A 14,654-nucleotide genomic window follows, 5' to 3' on the forward strand; every position below is an offset into this window, starting at 1 on the left:
GCAGTCATTATACTTGGGAAGAATCCCAAAGCTGAGGTAGGGTGGCTGGTTCTATAAGGCATTAGGAGTGGCTATAAGGCCCTGCAGCACTGCAGTGGCAAAGCCAGCTCTGGATTTAGAGTAATAGAGGCAGATGGTAATGCTTGGTGAAGGTATGTACAGAACTCCCAAGTTGCTGCTTCCAAAATGTCCTTGGTAGGTACTCCTCTGAGGTAGACAGTCGAAGTGGCTGTTGCCCTGGTGGAATGAGACCTAATACTGTTAGGTACAGGTTTCCCGTGATGTATACAGCAGAAAAGTATACAGTGTCCGATCCATTTTGAAACAGTCTGGTTTGAAATGGCCTTTCCCTGTGCTCCTGCAGCATATGCTACCAATAATTGCTCAGTTTTTCTGAAAGCTTTGGTTTTGTCCAAGTAGAAGCGCAACTGCCTATGTATGTCCAAAGAATGCAGAAGTCTCTCCCCTTTATTCTGTGGATTTGGATAAAAAGTTGGCAAGTGAATAGTTTGGTTTAGAGCCACACTTGATGCCACCTTTGGCATAAAACTAGGGTTTGTTCTTAAAGACACCCTGTCTTGGTGGAAAATGAAAGGTTCCACTGCCATTAGTGCCTGTAATTCTGAAACTCTTCTTGCTGATGTTAGTGCCAGGAGCAGAGCAGTTTTCCAAGAGACATTTTAAATCTGCTGTATTAGCTGGCTCAAAGGGAGGTAAAGTTAATTTTTCCAACACGAAGTTGAGGTCCCAAGTTAGAGTAGGTGCTCTACGGGGCGGTCTTATGTTTTTAGCCCCTCTGAGGTATTGTTTTAGCAAGGGATTAGAGAAAATTGGTGGATCTGTGCTGTAATGAGCAGAGATGGCAGAGGCGTGGATCTTGATGGATGAAAAGGAGAGGCCTTTGTCCAGCATCTCGGTTAAATATTGTAGTATCTGAGGAATATTTGGGACAAGAGGGTCAAGGCTGTGAGCCTGGTTCCAGGCACAGAATCTCTTCCATTTATCCAAATAGGCTTTCCTGGTGCTAGGCCTTCTGGCCTCCAGAATGACATCCATAACAGCTTTGGAGAGAGGCATTGCTTGCTTGACTAAGGAATTTTCCATGCAGCCAGGTTTAAAGTCTTTAGCTGGCTGTGAAGTATCTGGTTGTTGTGCTGAGTCAGACGATGTGGGATTTGAGGCAAAATCCAGGGTGGTCCTTGTGCTAAGTTCTTTAAGATTGGGTACCAGTGCTAGCGTGGCTCTTCTTGCCTGGCTTTTACGAGTACCTTTGGAAGGAGAGGTAGTGGCGGGAAAAGCATATACTTGTAGCTTTTTCCAGCTGAATGAGAGGGCATCCACTTTCCATGCTTGTGGGTGGAAAGTCCTTGTGCAGAATTTCTGTAGCTGGCAGTTCATTGGGGATGCAAACAGATCTATGTCCGGGCTCCAGCATTTTTGTGTTATCATTCTGAATATTTGCGGATTCAATTCCCATTCGTGGGGATCCATGATGTTTCTGCTTAAGTCGTCTGCCAGTGTGTTTTTCTCTCCTGGCAGGAATTGTGCTTGCAGATGAACTTGATAGGTTAGAGCTGTGTTCCACAAGGTCATGGCTTGTCTGCAGAGGGGATAAGAGTGAGTGTCCCCTTGCTTGTTTATGTACCACATAACTGTGGTGTTGTCTGTCTTTAGTAGTAGTTGTCCTGGATGCAGAAGGTCCTTGAAAACTATAAGGGCATTTTGTACAGCTAGCATCTCTTTCTGATTGATGTGAAGATGCCTTTGTTCTGCGTGCCACTTGCCCTGGATACATTTTCCTGCCATGTGTGCTCCACATGCGTAATCCGATGCATCTGTTGTCAGTGTTTGCCTGGCTGTGGGTTGAGTGAAATGCTGTCCCTTGTCGAGGTGACAAGCTTGAGCCCACCATCGAAACTCCTGTTGTAGGCAAGGAATTAGTGGTATTACTGTTTCCAAACTTTGACAGTGTTGAGACCAGACACTCTTTAGGTACCATTGTAGTTTCCTCATATGCAGTCTGGCATATGGAATTAGTAGTATGCAAGATGCCATGTAACCCAAGGCGTGCAGAATTTTTCTTGCAGGGAGTTTGGTCCTTGTTGCCATCAATTGAAAATATTGAGTCAGTTTGTCCTTGCTTGTCTGGTGTGAGATAAGCTATCTGGGCCATTGTATTCAAGCTGGCACCCAGGAATATCTCTTGTGAGGGCACTAGTTTTGATTTCTTTTCGTTTACTGTGTACCCTAGGCAACTTAACTTTTTTTTACAAATGCCAGATGCTTTAGAAGAATGTCCTTGCTCTCTGCTGGAGTCAGGCAGTCGTCCTGGTATGGATAAATTTGAATTCCTTTCTGTCTACGAAATGCAATTACTGGTGCCAGGCACTTTGTGAAGACCCTGGGTGCAGTAGATAAGCCAAAGGGCAGTGCAGAGAATTGGTAGTGCATTTAACCAGCTATGAATCTGAGGTATCTTCTGCAGTTTTGTCTGATAGGGACATGCAGGTATGCCTCCTTGAGGTCCAAAGTTACGAGCCAAGCTTTCTTGCCCAGAATGGGAAGAAGCTGATGCAGTGTCAACATTTTGAATTTTGGAACATCCAGGTAAGTGTTTAGAGAAGAAAGATCCTGAATGGGCCTCCAGGCTTTGTCGTTTCTGGGAACCAGAAAGAGTCTTGAGTAAATCCTTGTCCTTGCTCTTGTGGTGGTACCTTTTGAATAGCTCTCATGTCCATGAGTGCTGTAATTTGTTTTTGAGCCTCTGCCCATTGATTTGGTGGCAGATTTGGCATTCCTTTTAACCATGGCAGAGTGTGAAAGTGGAACCTGTAACCTTGAGATACAATGTTGAGAACCCATTTGTCTTTGGTGATCATATGCCAATTATCATAGAAAAGTGCCAGTTTTCCTCCCAAGGGGGCTGCCAAGAGAGAACTCTTTGGCAGCTGTAGTGGGAAGTCATTGGGGCTGTTTTTATATGGTTGGGCCCTGTCTTCCCCTTCTTTCTGGGTTGATGCACCCCATTGTCGAGGCCTGTATGGACCTTGTGGTTGACCTCTACCTCTTGGACGTCTGTATCTGCCCCTTTGAGGTCTGTAATTGGAAAGGACCAATTCATTTGTTGGCCAATTTCTGCTAAATCGAGGAGGCTGAACCTATAAGAAATCCTTCACAGTTTGCATAGATTTTGCCTTATCCTCCATTTTCTTTAATACCTCTTCTGCCTTAACTCCAAATAACACATCCTGCTGCAAAGGTGCATCAAATAGTTTTGCTTTAACATGATCTGGTAACGTATGTTCTTTTAACCAAGCATGCCTTCTAATGACAGAACCTGTAACTGCTGCTCTACAGGAGGCCTCTAAAGAATCAAAACCACATTACAAAGTATGTTTTCCCACTTGTTCAGCTGCATGCAATAAATCCTGCATTTCCTAAAAATTAGGAGGATCTGACTTAGGAAGCATTTTTTTTTGTTTCAACTGAGACATCAAATATTGCTGATATTTTAGCATGTGAAACTGGCAAATTATGGCCCCCATTGCTAAAGTTGCAGATGTATATACTTTCTTCCCCCATCTGTCCAATGCTCTGGAATCTGTCAGAGGGGACTGGATTCTTTGCTGATGAGGCCTTAACCCCTTTGGGGCCCTGAGAAATAGTTTCAGGGTCAGCAACAGGACTTTTATAAAGAAATTTGTCAGAGTCAGGGACTCTATCTGTCAGGCTTAACTGGGGCTGGAGGTAAAGAATCAGGATTTAAGCTGGATTCAGTATACACATCATCCACAATATCTAACACTGGCGGAATAGCAAGGGGTCGGTGTTGAGGTAATAAAAGGAAGTTTGAGTAATCCTGGCCCTCCCAATGGAAATGCTCCCTCATGGCATGTAAGGTTTCCCCAAAGGAGTAGTCCTCAGGCGGAGAGGCTGATGGAATTGATTCCGCTGCATCAGAATCCTCATAAGGGGTTAAGGAGTATCCTAGGTCTGAGGAAGAATCTGAAGAGATGGATAACCTGGTCGGATGAGTCATAGTCTGCATCCTGTCTAGGCCTTTTATCAGGAGGAGGATGGGACCCCCTGATCAGAGTGATTAGGTCTTCGGCCATTTTCAGCATTTGTTTCTTAGGCATGGAGGCCTGTCCTGGTGAATGTTGTATTTGTTTCTTTGTTTTTAAAGGAGGTTTTGACTTAGCAGAAGATTTAATGGTTAACTGAGTAGGTCTGAAAACACCCTCTGAAGCTACGGGTTGTTCAGCTACTCCGGATCCCTCTGAAGGGTTAGTCTCGGTAGGCTGAAATTCTTGAGCGTCCGGAGGCCCAGCCATCTCCACGTGAGAGTCAGAGGTGGCCTGTGTTTCTAAAGTAGCAGTCGTCAGGGGCTGCGAAGATGCCTCGCTGAAAACCGGAGAACCGGCAACTGGCCCAGAAGAGGCTTCGTCCGTTTTGGGCCTCAGATGCCTGTCCTTGTCTTTGCGCTATTTATGTATTCTGGTCGTCGGTAGTTCCGACGGCATGGTGTAATTGAATTTTCGGCCAAAATAATGTCGGGCAAAATCAGACGTTTAATAGTGCGCTTGTTAAACCTAGCACAAAACCGACAACCAGTGACGTCGTGGTCTGGGCCTAGGCATAGGATACAAGAAGAATGGAAATCCTTATGAGGTATTTGCTTCCCACAAGAAATACAGTTATTAACTTTTACTGACATCGGTCTGAGGCAAGATAAAGTTTCCCCAACGAGGTACTTAGCTTTGTAGAAGACTTCGGTTCTGGATTGGGAATGAAAATCTCAGGAGTCGGCCAACCGGCACTTGCGAACTGTTTTGCTTCGGGCACCGCGCGGCAAGAAAGACTGAAGAAAATGGCGTCGGCTGCATCTTATATACCCCTGTCGCACTGATGTCAGGGAGGAGGTTGACAGCAACCGATGCCGGACCAAACCTTTGGAACTCAGGCCGACTGGGGAACTGCCTGACGGCAGGATAACCCAAGTTTAATGATTGCAGCAGTGTAACCCAATCAACATCAGGGTTTTTTTGCAGTGGATGCCTTGACCCCTTTGAGACCCTGAGAAACAGTTTCTGGATCAGCAGCAAGGTTTTTATAAAGAAATTTATGAGAATCTGGAACCCTGTGGTACCTATCTGGCTTAACTGGTGCGGGGGGTAAAGAATCAGGAGTCAAACTGGATTCAGAAAATACATCAACAATATCTAGTACAGGGGGGATAGCAAGAGGCCTGTGCTGAGGCAATAAAAGAAAGCCTCTGGAGCCTTTTCTTGGATTCTGAATAATCCTGGCTCTCCCAATGGAAATGTTCCCTCATGGTGTGCAGGGTTTCCCCAAAAGAGTAGTCCTCAGGAGGAGAGGCTGAAGGGATAGATTCTTCAGCATCAGAGTCCTCATAGGCAGGAAGAGAATATCCCTGTTCTGAAGAGGAATCAGAAGAAATAGAAACTTGGTCAGAGGAGTCATAGTCAGTTGTCTTGCCTAGGCCTTTTATCAGGAGGGGGATGGGAACCCCTGACCAAAGTAATTAGGTTCTCGGCCATTTTGAGCTTCTGTTTCTTTGGCATGGATGACTGCCCAGGAGAATGCTGTACTTGCTTCTTTAAAGGTGTTTTAAACTTTGCCTTGGCTGCTGAAGTGGTCTTGATAGTAAGATGTGTAGGTCTGAAAACATCCTCAGAAGCCGATGCCTGCTCAGCGGCTCCAGACACATCTGAGGGAATAGTTTCCATAGGCCCAATACCTTGAGTTTCCAGAGGCCTAGCTGTCTCCACGTGGGAGTCGGAGGTGGCCTGTGGCTCTGAGGTAGTGGGAGTCAGGGGCTGCGAAAGCGCCTCACTGAAAACCGGCCACTGGCCTAGAAGAGGCTTAGTTGGTTTTGGACCTCGGATGCCTGTCTTTTTCTTTGTCCTTGCGCTTTTTACGGACTCCGGTCTTCGGTTGTTCCGACGGCATTATATAGTTAAACCTTCGGCCAAAGTAATGTAAAGCAAAATCGAACCGACGCTTAATAGTGCGTTGGTTGAATCTAGCACAAAACCGACAACTAGCAACATTGTGGTCAGGGCCTAGGCAAGGAATACAGTAAGAATGAAAATCCTTATGAAGTATTTGCTTCCCACAAGAAATACAATTGTTAACTTTTACTGACATCTGTCTGGAGCAAGAAAAAGTTTTCCCAATGGGGTACGTAGCTTTATTGAAGACTTCGGATCTGAAATTCAATTTTGAAAATCTCAGGAGTCAGACGACCGGCACTTGTGAACTGCTTTTGCTTCGGGCACCGCGCGGCAAGAAAGACTGAAGAAAATGGCGTCAGCTGCATCTTATATACCCTTGGTGCACTGACATCAGGGAAGAGGAGACAGCAACCGATGCCGGACTAGGACTTTGGAATTCAGGCCAACTGTGGGTAGCCTGCCAGTAGGATAACCCAAGTGTAATGATCGCAATAGTGAAACACGATGAACATCTACAGGGGACAGATCTCTTTTCCTTTTTGAGGGGGTAGCTTGGCTTCCCCTGATCAGCATGATAAGATCTTCTGCCATTTTAAGCATTTGAGATTGAGGCAAGGTAGCAGGCGCCTGAGGGTTTGTCAAAGGTTTCTTGGGTGTGGTTCAAACCCTGGGCCTAAGAAACTCAGTCGTTTTTGAAAGAACGGTAGTCGCAAAAGGAGCAGTCAGTTTGTGTCGAGATTCGGTAGTGTGAAGGACTTCCTCAGAAGCCGGTGATTGCTCTGCGGCTCTGGACCCATCCAAGGTAGAGACGACCACAGGATTCTTAGTCAAAGAGTTTTGCAGCATACTGGACTCCGAAAGGGTCTCGGTAGCAGCCTGGAAATCAACTGAAGTGAGCATCAGGGGCTGCGAAAGCGCCTCACTGAGTACTGGAGGACTGATGATTAGCTTAACGAAAACGTCATCGGGAGGCTTGGACCTGTGCAGTCTCTCTCTGTCTTTATCTTTACGTTTTTTCAGAAGATCTGCTGTCAGATGGCTTACCGAAGCCATATCAGAATTCGAGGACTGTAAACGAAAATATCTGGCTACAATAAGGGCCTGACGATAGATAGTTCTGGCACTGAACAAAGCACAGAAGTGACAACGGGGGGGACGTTGTGGTCTGGGCCTAAACAAGTGAAGCAGTAAGAGTGGAAAGTCTTGGTGTGGTATTTGCTTTCCACAGGCAAGACAATTATGAACTTTTACTGACATCGGTTAGTGCAAGAAAAAAGGATCCCCAACAGGTTCCTTAGCTTTAGAAGGCTTCAACTTCAATTTGAAGACAAAAATTCAGGTAGCGGCCAACTGGCACTTGTGCGAACCGCTTCTGCTTTGGGCTCCACGGCAATAAAGACTGGTGTAATGGTATCGGCTGCCTTACTTTATACTGACGACATGACGTCAGTCCTCAAGCGACAGCAACCGATGCAGAAATAACTAAGTCTCTGGTATTCAGGCCGACAGAGTGCTACCCTGGCAGGGATAACCCAAACATGATGACTGCAACAGTGAAACACGAAGATCATCAACTGATTTCAACAAAGATCTGTGCAGCTGTGTATTTAATAATCCAAAGAAGTAACAAAATCTGCATATAATTTATCATAGCTGTTTTGCTCTCTGCTAATATTCTGTCTCCCCAGATCTGCTTCATTGAAAAAGATTAAGCCCCCTCTGAGCCCCCGCACAGTCGTAGTTCACCAAGATTCTGATTTAATTTTCTTATAAGCTGTGTTGTATTTTTCCTTGCATAGTCCCTACTCTGATGCGCCTGCACAGTACTAGTAACGGTGAAGCCTTGTCCACCTGGCAAGGCTACATGTTGTTCACAAGTGCAGAAGTGACACTACTGTCTCTTAGCCTTAAAATTGATAACCCTGATGATTGTGCTGTGCTAAAAGGCAGGAGTCTGCACTAAAGGTTCCCTATTAATAAACGTAGTTCTGCAACTTGGAGTTTTCCTGCTACTGCTATGCAGGTACAAGCAACACTGCAAGCTAAGCAAAGTTAACTCTGCACTTTTAGTGCTGCAAGGTTGTGGACGTTCTCAAACATACATCTGTTACACAGTGACATACATGATAATGACATATGCTGTTACATTTAGTACGAAGAGTGCCAAGTTAAATTATCAAGTCATAAAAATACATCTGAAATCCTACAGTTGCTGCAGTACTAAGTACTGAAAACCATCACTTCATTTCCTTCTCATGAAGACAACCTACACCAAGCTATGAAAATCACAGAAATGTAGGTTGGCGAGACTCACGTTTTCTGCGCTTACACACCACTGATGATGACTGTGTTAATGTTCCCTTCGATTGCTGCCGCACTGCAGATACTGTCCACAACACTTGGTCTGACCATTGCAATGTTTTCTTTTCAGCTTCAATACTATCACAATGCTTATGCACTCAGTATTATTTTAACACTAAAATGAAACCATTTAATAAACAAAAGTTCAAATTACAAATAAAATAATAGCTTATGGTAGTAATAAAAGCTGTTTCATCATATATTCCCTGACAGCCTGGTCAAAAAGAAAATATTTTCAGGGGGTCTCAGAGTAGGCCACGGTGCAACACTCTTCTCAGCCATCATGGCAGCAAGCTCCACAGGTACACAGCATGACAAATGAAATATGGACAACAGACGTTTCAATGTGTGCCTTACAAATTGCTAGAATGCAGGACAATTGGCTCTAATGGCACCTTCGTGTAAGAGGGACCCAAAGCATACAGGGATTTAAAAAAAAAAATGAACACCTGGGTTTTAAAGATAATATGAAACCTGAAAAGAAACCAAAGCAGTTTAGACTGCACTCTTCAGCTATGATAACCGACTGCTGCTTCCCACCCTAGAAAGCAGAAAAGATGCAAACATTTCTGCAGCCAGGTGGGGAGAAGCCAACAACTTGTTTTTTTGGAATATTTTATTTATTTTTGTTGATCAGGTTAGACCACTATGCATATGACAAGTGCCAATGGATGTTTTACATCTGCTTGAGCTAACCACTACCTCAAGCAGATGGGACTCAAGTCTCAAAGTGTGAACCTGCAGGAGTGCTGCACAGTGCCTAATACAATATCACTACTGAATGTGCCTGCTTTGACACACAACTTACAATCTTCCTGACATCAAAAGAAGGTACTGTTTACTGAGCCACTGACATTAGAATACTGTGGTTCACTATTATGCTGCACCTGCAGTTTACAGCCATGCTCTGGAAAGTTAAGAGAATAGTGTGTTTTGAACTTTAGGAACACTGAGGAGAACAAAGTAAATGCCACTATGCTTTAGTGCAACTCTGTTCCTATATTAAGTAATACAGTGCATGTCCATCAAGCAGGACAGCACAAATGCCTAATATGCCCCCTTCTAATCAAGCCCTGTGTGCATCTTAATCTCTTCAAACTCATATTACATGGCTCTGAATGAATGCTACACACCACTTCTATTGCCTTTCCCTGAAATGCTTTTTACCAGTGTAAAGTTTTGCAGAGATCTGGTCTCTAGAACTACAAACTTTAGTAGCTTAATACTACTATTGTGCTACCACAGCACAGCTTTAAATCCTATATTTTACTTTAATTGCTAATCTGCATTACTCATACATCAAGTCTGCATATTCTGGCAAATTATTTATTTTAGCTTGCACTGCAGGTTAACATACTTTAAGTAACCCACTTTACTTACTGTTCTTAGAAAAATAGATGTCAATTTGTAAGATGCTTTAAAACTCACCTGTGAACAAAAAGAAAATCAAAGCCATTATCATTGTGTATCCAAAGTATAATATAGTGCTAGCTGTTCCTGTAATCTGAAGCTTGGAAAAGAAATAGTGCACTGCATATACAAGGAAATAAATGGCTGTGAATCCACTTGTCAGGAATGAACGCCACTGCCAATGGTAATCCTGAAAAGAAATAAAGCATTAGAAATTATAATTCTTCAAAATAACATACATTTTTACTTGCTAATCCATTTTCAAACTTAAAAATGTTAATACCATAACATAGCCATAGATAGACTGTTGCCTTGGCACTAGATACTGAATGTACCACCTCCACTGGGATGAGCTAGTTTAATAGGCTGAGCATTTTTTTATCTCATCTCTCGCCAGAGAGTTTGTCACCTTAGCAGTAAGCTGTACAATGTAGTGACTCCATTGGAACGAACGAGTTGAATAGGCTGAGCAGTCTTTACCTCATCTTATTGGAGAATACTAAGTTAATTGCAGAATTGCACTACATCAAACAAACTGGGGACTTAACTACAGTTAATCAGGCCTAGAATTGCTTGATTCATTGTAAACAGCTTGTGCTTACGTTTATGTATGCTGATGTACTCCATATTGAGTGCACATTATAGTGTGGGCAAAGAACTTGGCTACTACAGTACAACTCCATATCTGAACTTTTTAGATATCAAGCTGGCTATTTTCCTGAGTATACCTACCCTTTAATTTGTTCCCTCCTCTCTCCACAGTTAATACAGTCTTCTTAACTGCTGTCTGGCTGCTACCCTTCTCGCAATTGATGCTCGGAAAAGAAAACACCAGTGTGGCCAGTGTAACGAGCCCACTAAAGACCACTATTAAAAACATACCATTAGATATACCTGTGCATATCTCCATATTCAAAAATAAGTCATATAAATGTATTTGCTTCCATTGTACAATTATTTGTGGCGTGCACACCCACAAGGACAGCTTAGTCCCCTCCATCCCTACAGCCCACTACTTCCCTCCACAACCTATTAAGGGAATTTGTTTTCCTACTTTTGTTGTTTAGTGGCATCTCTTTCAAAATGAGAAAACAGAAGGAACAGACAGGCTAGAGCTCTTGCTCTACACTACTAACCACCCTATAAACTATTGTTCTTATAATGGCCTGGAAGACTTGTTCTTTAGCAGTTTACTTTGCAAACTGAATGCAATTTAACATCAGTAGATCTGCTACTGGCGCTAGTGTATCCTGACACATATCTCTTTCTCCTGGCCTGGTTAACTGATAACTTTTGTTGGCGCGAGGTTTGCCCAGGGTCTGGCCCGCTACATGCTGACTCAACTCCACTCTCCTACCCTAACCCCATTCCCACTCACCCCCACTTTCATTACATTTACAGCCAAGTAGGCTACATCTCTCCTCCTTCTTCCATCCAATCATAACCCACCTCCCTATCCTCCTTTGTGTGACTTCCACCAATTTCTATTAAGGTCCACTGCCCACTACTACCTCAATATACACCTGTATCACACCCGCTACCTGTCCCACTGCCTGCATCCTACTCAAATCTAACTACTAAGAATTAATTAAAACCTAGAAAAAACACCTTCACCATAAACCAAATACCTCCGTAGCTAAAGCCTATGGAGTCTGCCTGCAAAAACACTAACTTAATTCATGGAACAATATAACTGCAAGTATTAATAATCGCATCACTCTTTATTGCTGTCCACATCACCTCATAACATATTAGCCCCAACCTAATAATTCAATCAGCCACCAACCCAACCCCCCAAAAACATAACACAACACTTGTACCTGACATCAGTAATCTTTAAACTTCCTCACATAGAACTGGCCCCATTCAAACTTCCCCAGTAAAATACAAAAAACTGCATCTCCTTAGAATACCACCTATGCATAAATAAATACTTACAAGCCACTGTCCGTACAGTATCAAAACTGTTAATCAGTTATGTCCACTCAAAGCCTGGCCCTGCAATTAATCTTAATACCCCCTCATACCAAACATTATAAACTCCCAGAGAAATATGGCAAACCTGCTAACTTTTAATAACATAAGAAGGTACTCAACAAAACAGAGGAACTACATGCCACCCCGACCCTATACTCACCTGACTTAGTTCTCTCAGAGACCTGGCTCAACCGACATATTCATAGGTAGATACTAGGCTATCTGCCCTAGGGCATATATAAGCCTAGCCAGAGTGTATTTGGCTTCCGCCTCCCTATTAGATTAGCCTACTGTGCCTCTGTAAAGTAGGTCACAGAAGGTACCCTTTTAAGATTAGTTTACTGTGCCACTGTCTAGCAGGGACACAGAAGAGATCCCAGGGGTGAATTTGCGATTTCCCATCCACGCGTCCAGATTTCGCTTGAAGAGTGTCAGCGAGGGGCTATGTCTAACATGAATTGGGATTCTATTCCAGAGTGAGGGGAGCCTCTGGGAAATGAATCTGTCCCTCCAGAATGTCCTATTTATTTTTGTGCTGAGGTTTAGGTCCCTGGAGCGTGTAGCTCTAAGGGACTTGGAATTTTTGAGGTGGAGCATGTCCACTAATTCTGGGTTTGACATGGCTTTGTACGTCAGGCATAGATTGCCTCTGAGTAGGCGGTAAGCAACTGAGTAGAGCTGGAGTTTCTTTAGTCAAGCTGCATAGGACATCTGTTTGTAGCCCATGATCCTCTTGGTGAGGTACTTTTGGGGTCTCTCCAGTTGCTGCAGGTGTCCGGTAAGGTACATCCCAAAAGGGGCAATGTATTCAATTATGGGCTTGATGAGTGACGAGTAGAGGGGCACAATGACCTCTCGATCTAGATGCGAACCCTTTCGTGATAAGGTGGGCTATATAGGTCTTTCTAACTACTTTGGCAACGTGATTATCAAAGGAGAGATTACCATCTACGTTGGTCCCCAAATCTCTAGTTACTTCTTCCGTACTTAATGGATTACCACCTATGTGGTAATGTGTGGGCACCTTGTTTTTCCCAAAGGGGATGACTATGCACTTTTTAGCATTTAGCTTGAGGCCGTGGCTCTGGCACCAAGCATCCATCTCTGAGACCCTTTTGGAGGATGCTTGTGTCAGCTGGAGATTTGATTATGGCCCCCAGTTTGCAGTCATCTGCGAACTTTGTCAGCCATAATCCCCCTGTGTTAGCCTGAACATCAGAGAAGTCTATACCGAACAAGAGAGGTCCCAGAACTGAGCCCTGTGGGACGCCACTTGTAACTGGTTTGGATTTGGACAAGGCACCTGTGATTCTGACCATGTGGGTTCTATCTCTGAGCCAGTTTGCAACCCATCTTGTGATATAGGGGTTGATATTTAAGCTGGTAAGCTTATTTATGATGCCTGAGTGGGGTATTGTATCGAAGGCTTTTGTGAGGTCCAGGTAGGCTGTGTGGACTACCTTGCCCTCATCTATGGCTTTGGTAATGGTTTCAAAGAAATCAACTAGGTTTAAGAGGCAAGATCTGCCCTTAAAGCCGAATTGGGTAGGGTCCAGTGTCTGGAGGCTCCCAATGTCTTTGTTTATGAGTTCCATGATAATACGCTCCATAGCTTTACAGACCAGACTAGTCAGGCTTATGGGGCGATAGTTTCTGGGGTCCGTTGTGGCACCACCTTTGTGGAGTGGGACCACTGTAGCTGTACGCCATTCTTTGGGTACATATCCTGTAGTAAGGCTAAGTTTGAACAGTGACTTAATGTGAGGGTTCAGTTCTTCTTGGAGCTCATGTAAGACACAGCCTGGGACACCATCCGGTCCCATAGATGCTGTGTTTTTTGCTTTGGAGAAGGCAGCTTTCACCTGTGCATCTGTGATGTCAGGGAGGTTACATTCAGTTGGAATAGGCATTTGCTCCTTTGGGGGGGGGGGGGGGAGTTTGCGCTGAATCTGTCTGCTAGGATGTTGGCTATGTCTGTAGGTTCGGTATATTTTGTACCGTTACACAACAATTCAGAGCATATCTGGGAGTTTCCGCCCATGTTCCTGACATAACTAAAGAAGGCCTTGTGATTATCTTTAGTGTCTAGGGCAATTTTTCTTTCAAAGCTGGCTTTTGATGATTTTATGAGGGATCGAAGTTTCTTGCTAATACTGATCAGAGATACCTTCCCTTTTGGGGATTTTGCTCTGTCATGTAGTAGCTTCCTCCTTCTGTTGTATAGCTTATTTATGGCCGGGGTCCACCAGACCGGTCTCCTGTTTTTGGAGGAGTGAGTCTTGGTTTTATTTGGGATAGCACGATCCATGCATTCCTGCAGGTGCTCATAGAATGCATTTGTAAAGGATTCTGCGGATTGGGCTGTATTATCCTCTGGCCCAGGGGCTATGAAGGATTCCACCTCAGTCTGGAGAAGTGCAAAGTTGGCTTTTGAGAAATTCTTTACAGTGATTTCCTTGGGTGGGGACGGGATATGGATGTCCAGGGAAATTTGTTTATGGTCTGATCTTACCAATGAGGGGGTTTACCTCTGGTGTGGAACAGAGTCCCCATGTTGGTGATGACCAGGTCCAATATGTTGTTCCCTCTTGTGAGAGTGGTGACCAGTTGTTCCATTGCGTTAGAGTTTATAAATTCAAAGAACCGTTGGGCGAGGGTGTTTGGGCTTGAGTAGTTTTCCCAGTCAATGCTTGGGTAGTTGAAGTCACCTTCATATTCCCCAGTGTTCTCAGGAATGCCAACGGGGGTTCCTGTAATAGGGAGGGTGTTCTGTACCAGGCTACAAACTGAAAGGCAGTTTTGCCCGCTGTTAAGTTGCACATGGATGGTTTCCGATGCTTCGTGCAGTGACACGAACCTGGAGGTGTAGGTATCTTTGATGAATATAGATACTCCCCCTCCTTTTGTGCTTCGGTCCGAGTTTTGGGG

At 44.2% G+C, this 14,654-nt stretch overlaps 1 protein-coding gene across 1 annotated transcript in view; it reads right to left on the reverse strand.

Moving 5' to 3' along the window:
* TM9SF2 (transmembrane 9 superfamily member 2) overlaps positions 1–14,654 on the reverse strand; it is a 1,342,976-nt gene that overhangs the window by 373,079 nt on the left and 955,243 nt on the right. The window contains exon 16 of the mRNA XM_044071229.1: positions 9,768–9,939. Within this exon, the coding sequence (XP_043927164.1) occupies positions 9,768–9,939 (172 nt within the window). The remainder of the gene's footprint in view (positions 1–9,767; positions 9,940–14,654) is intronic.

This window comes from Protopterus annectens, chromosome 5.part0 (assembly GCF_019279795.1).
Source record: "Protopterus annectens isolate FY-2018-M chromosome 5.part0, PAN1.0, whole genome shotgun sequence".
Lineage (NCBI taxonomy): Eukaryota > Metazoa > Chordata > Ceratodontiformes > Protopteridae > Protopterus > Protopterus annectens.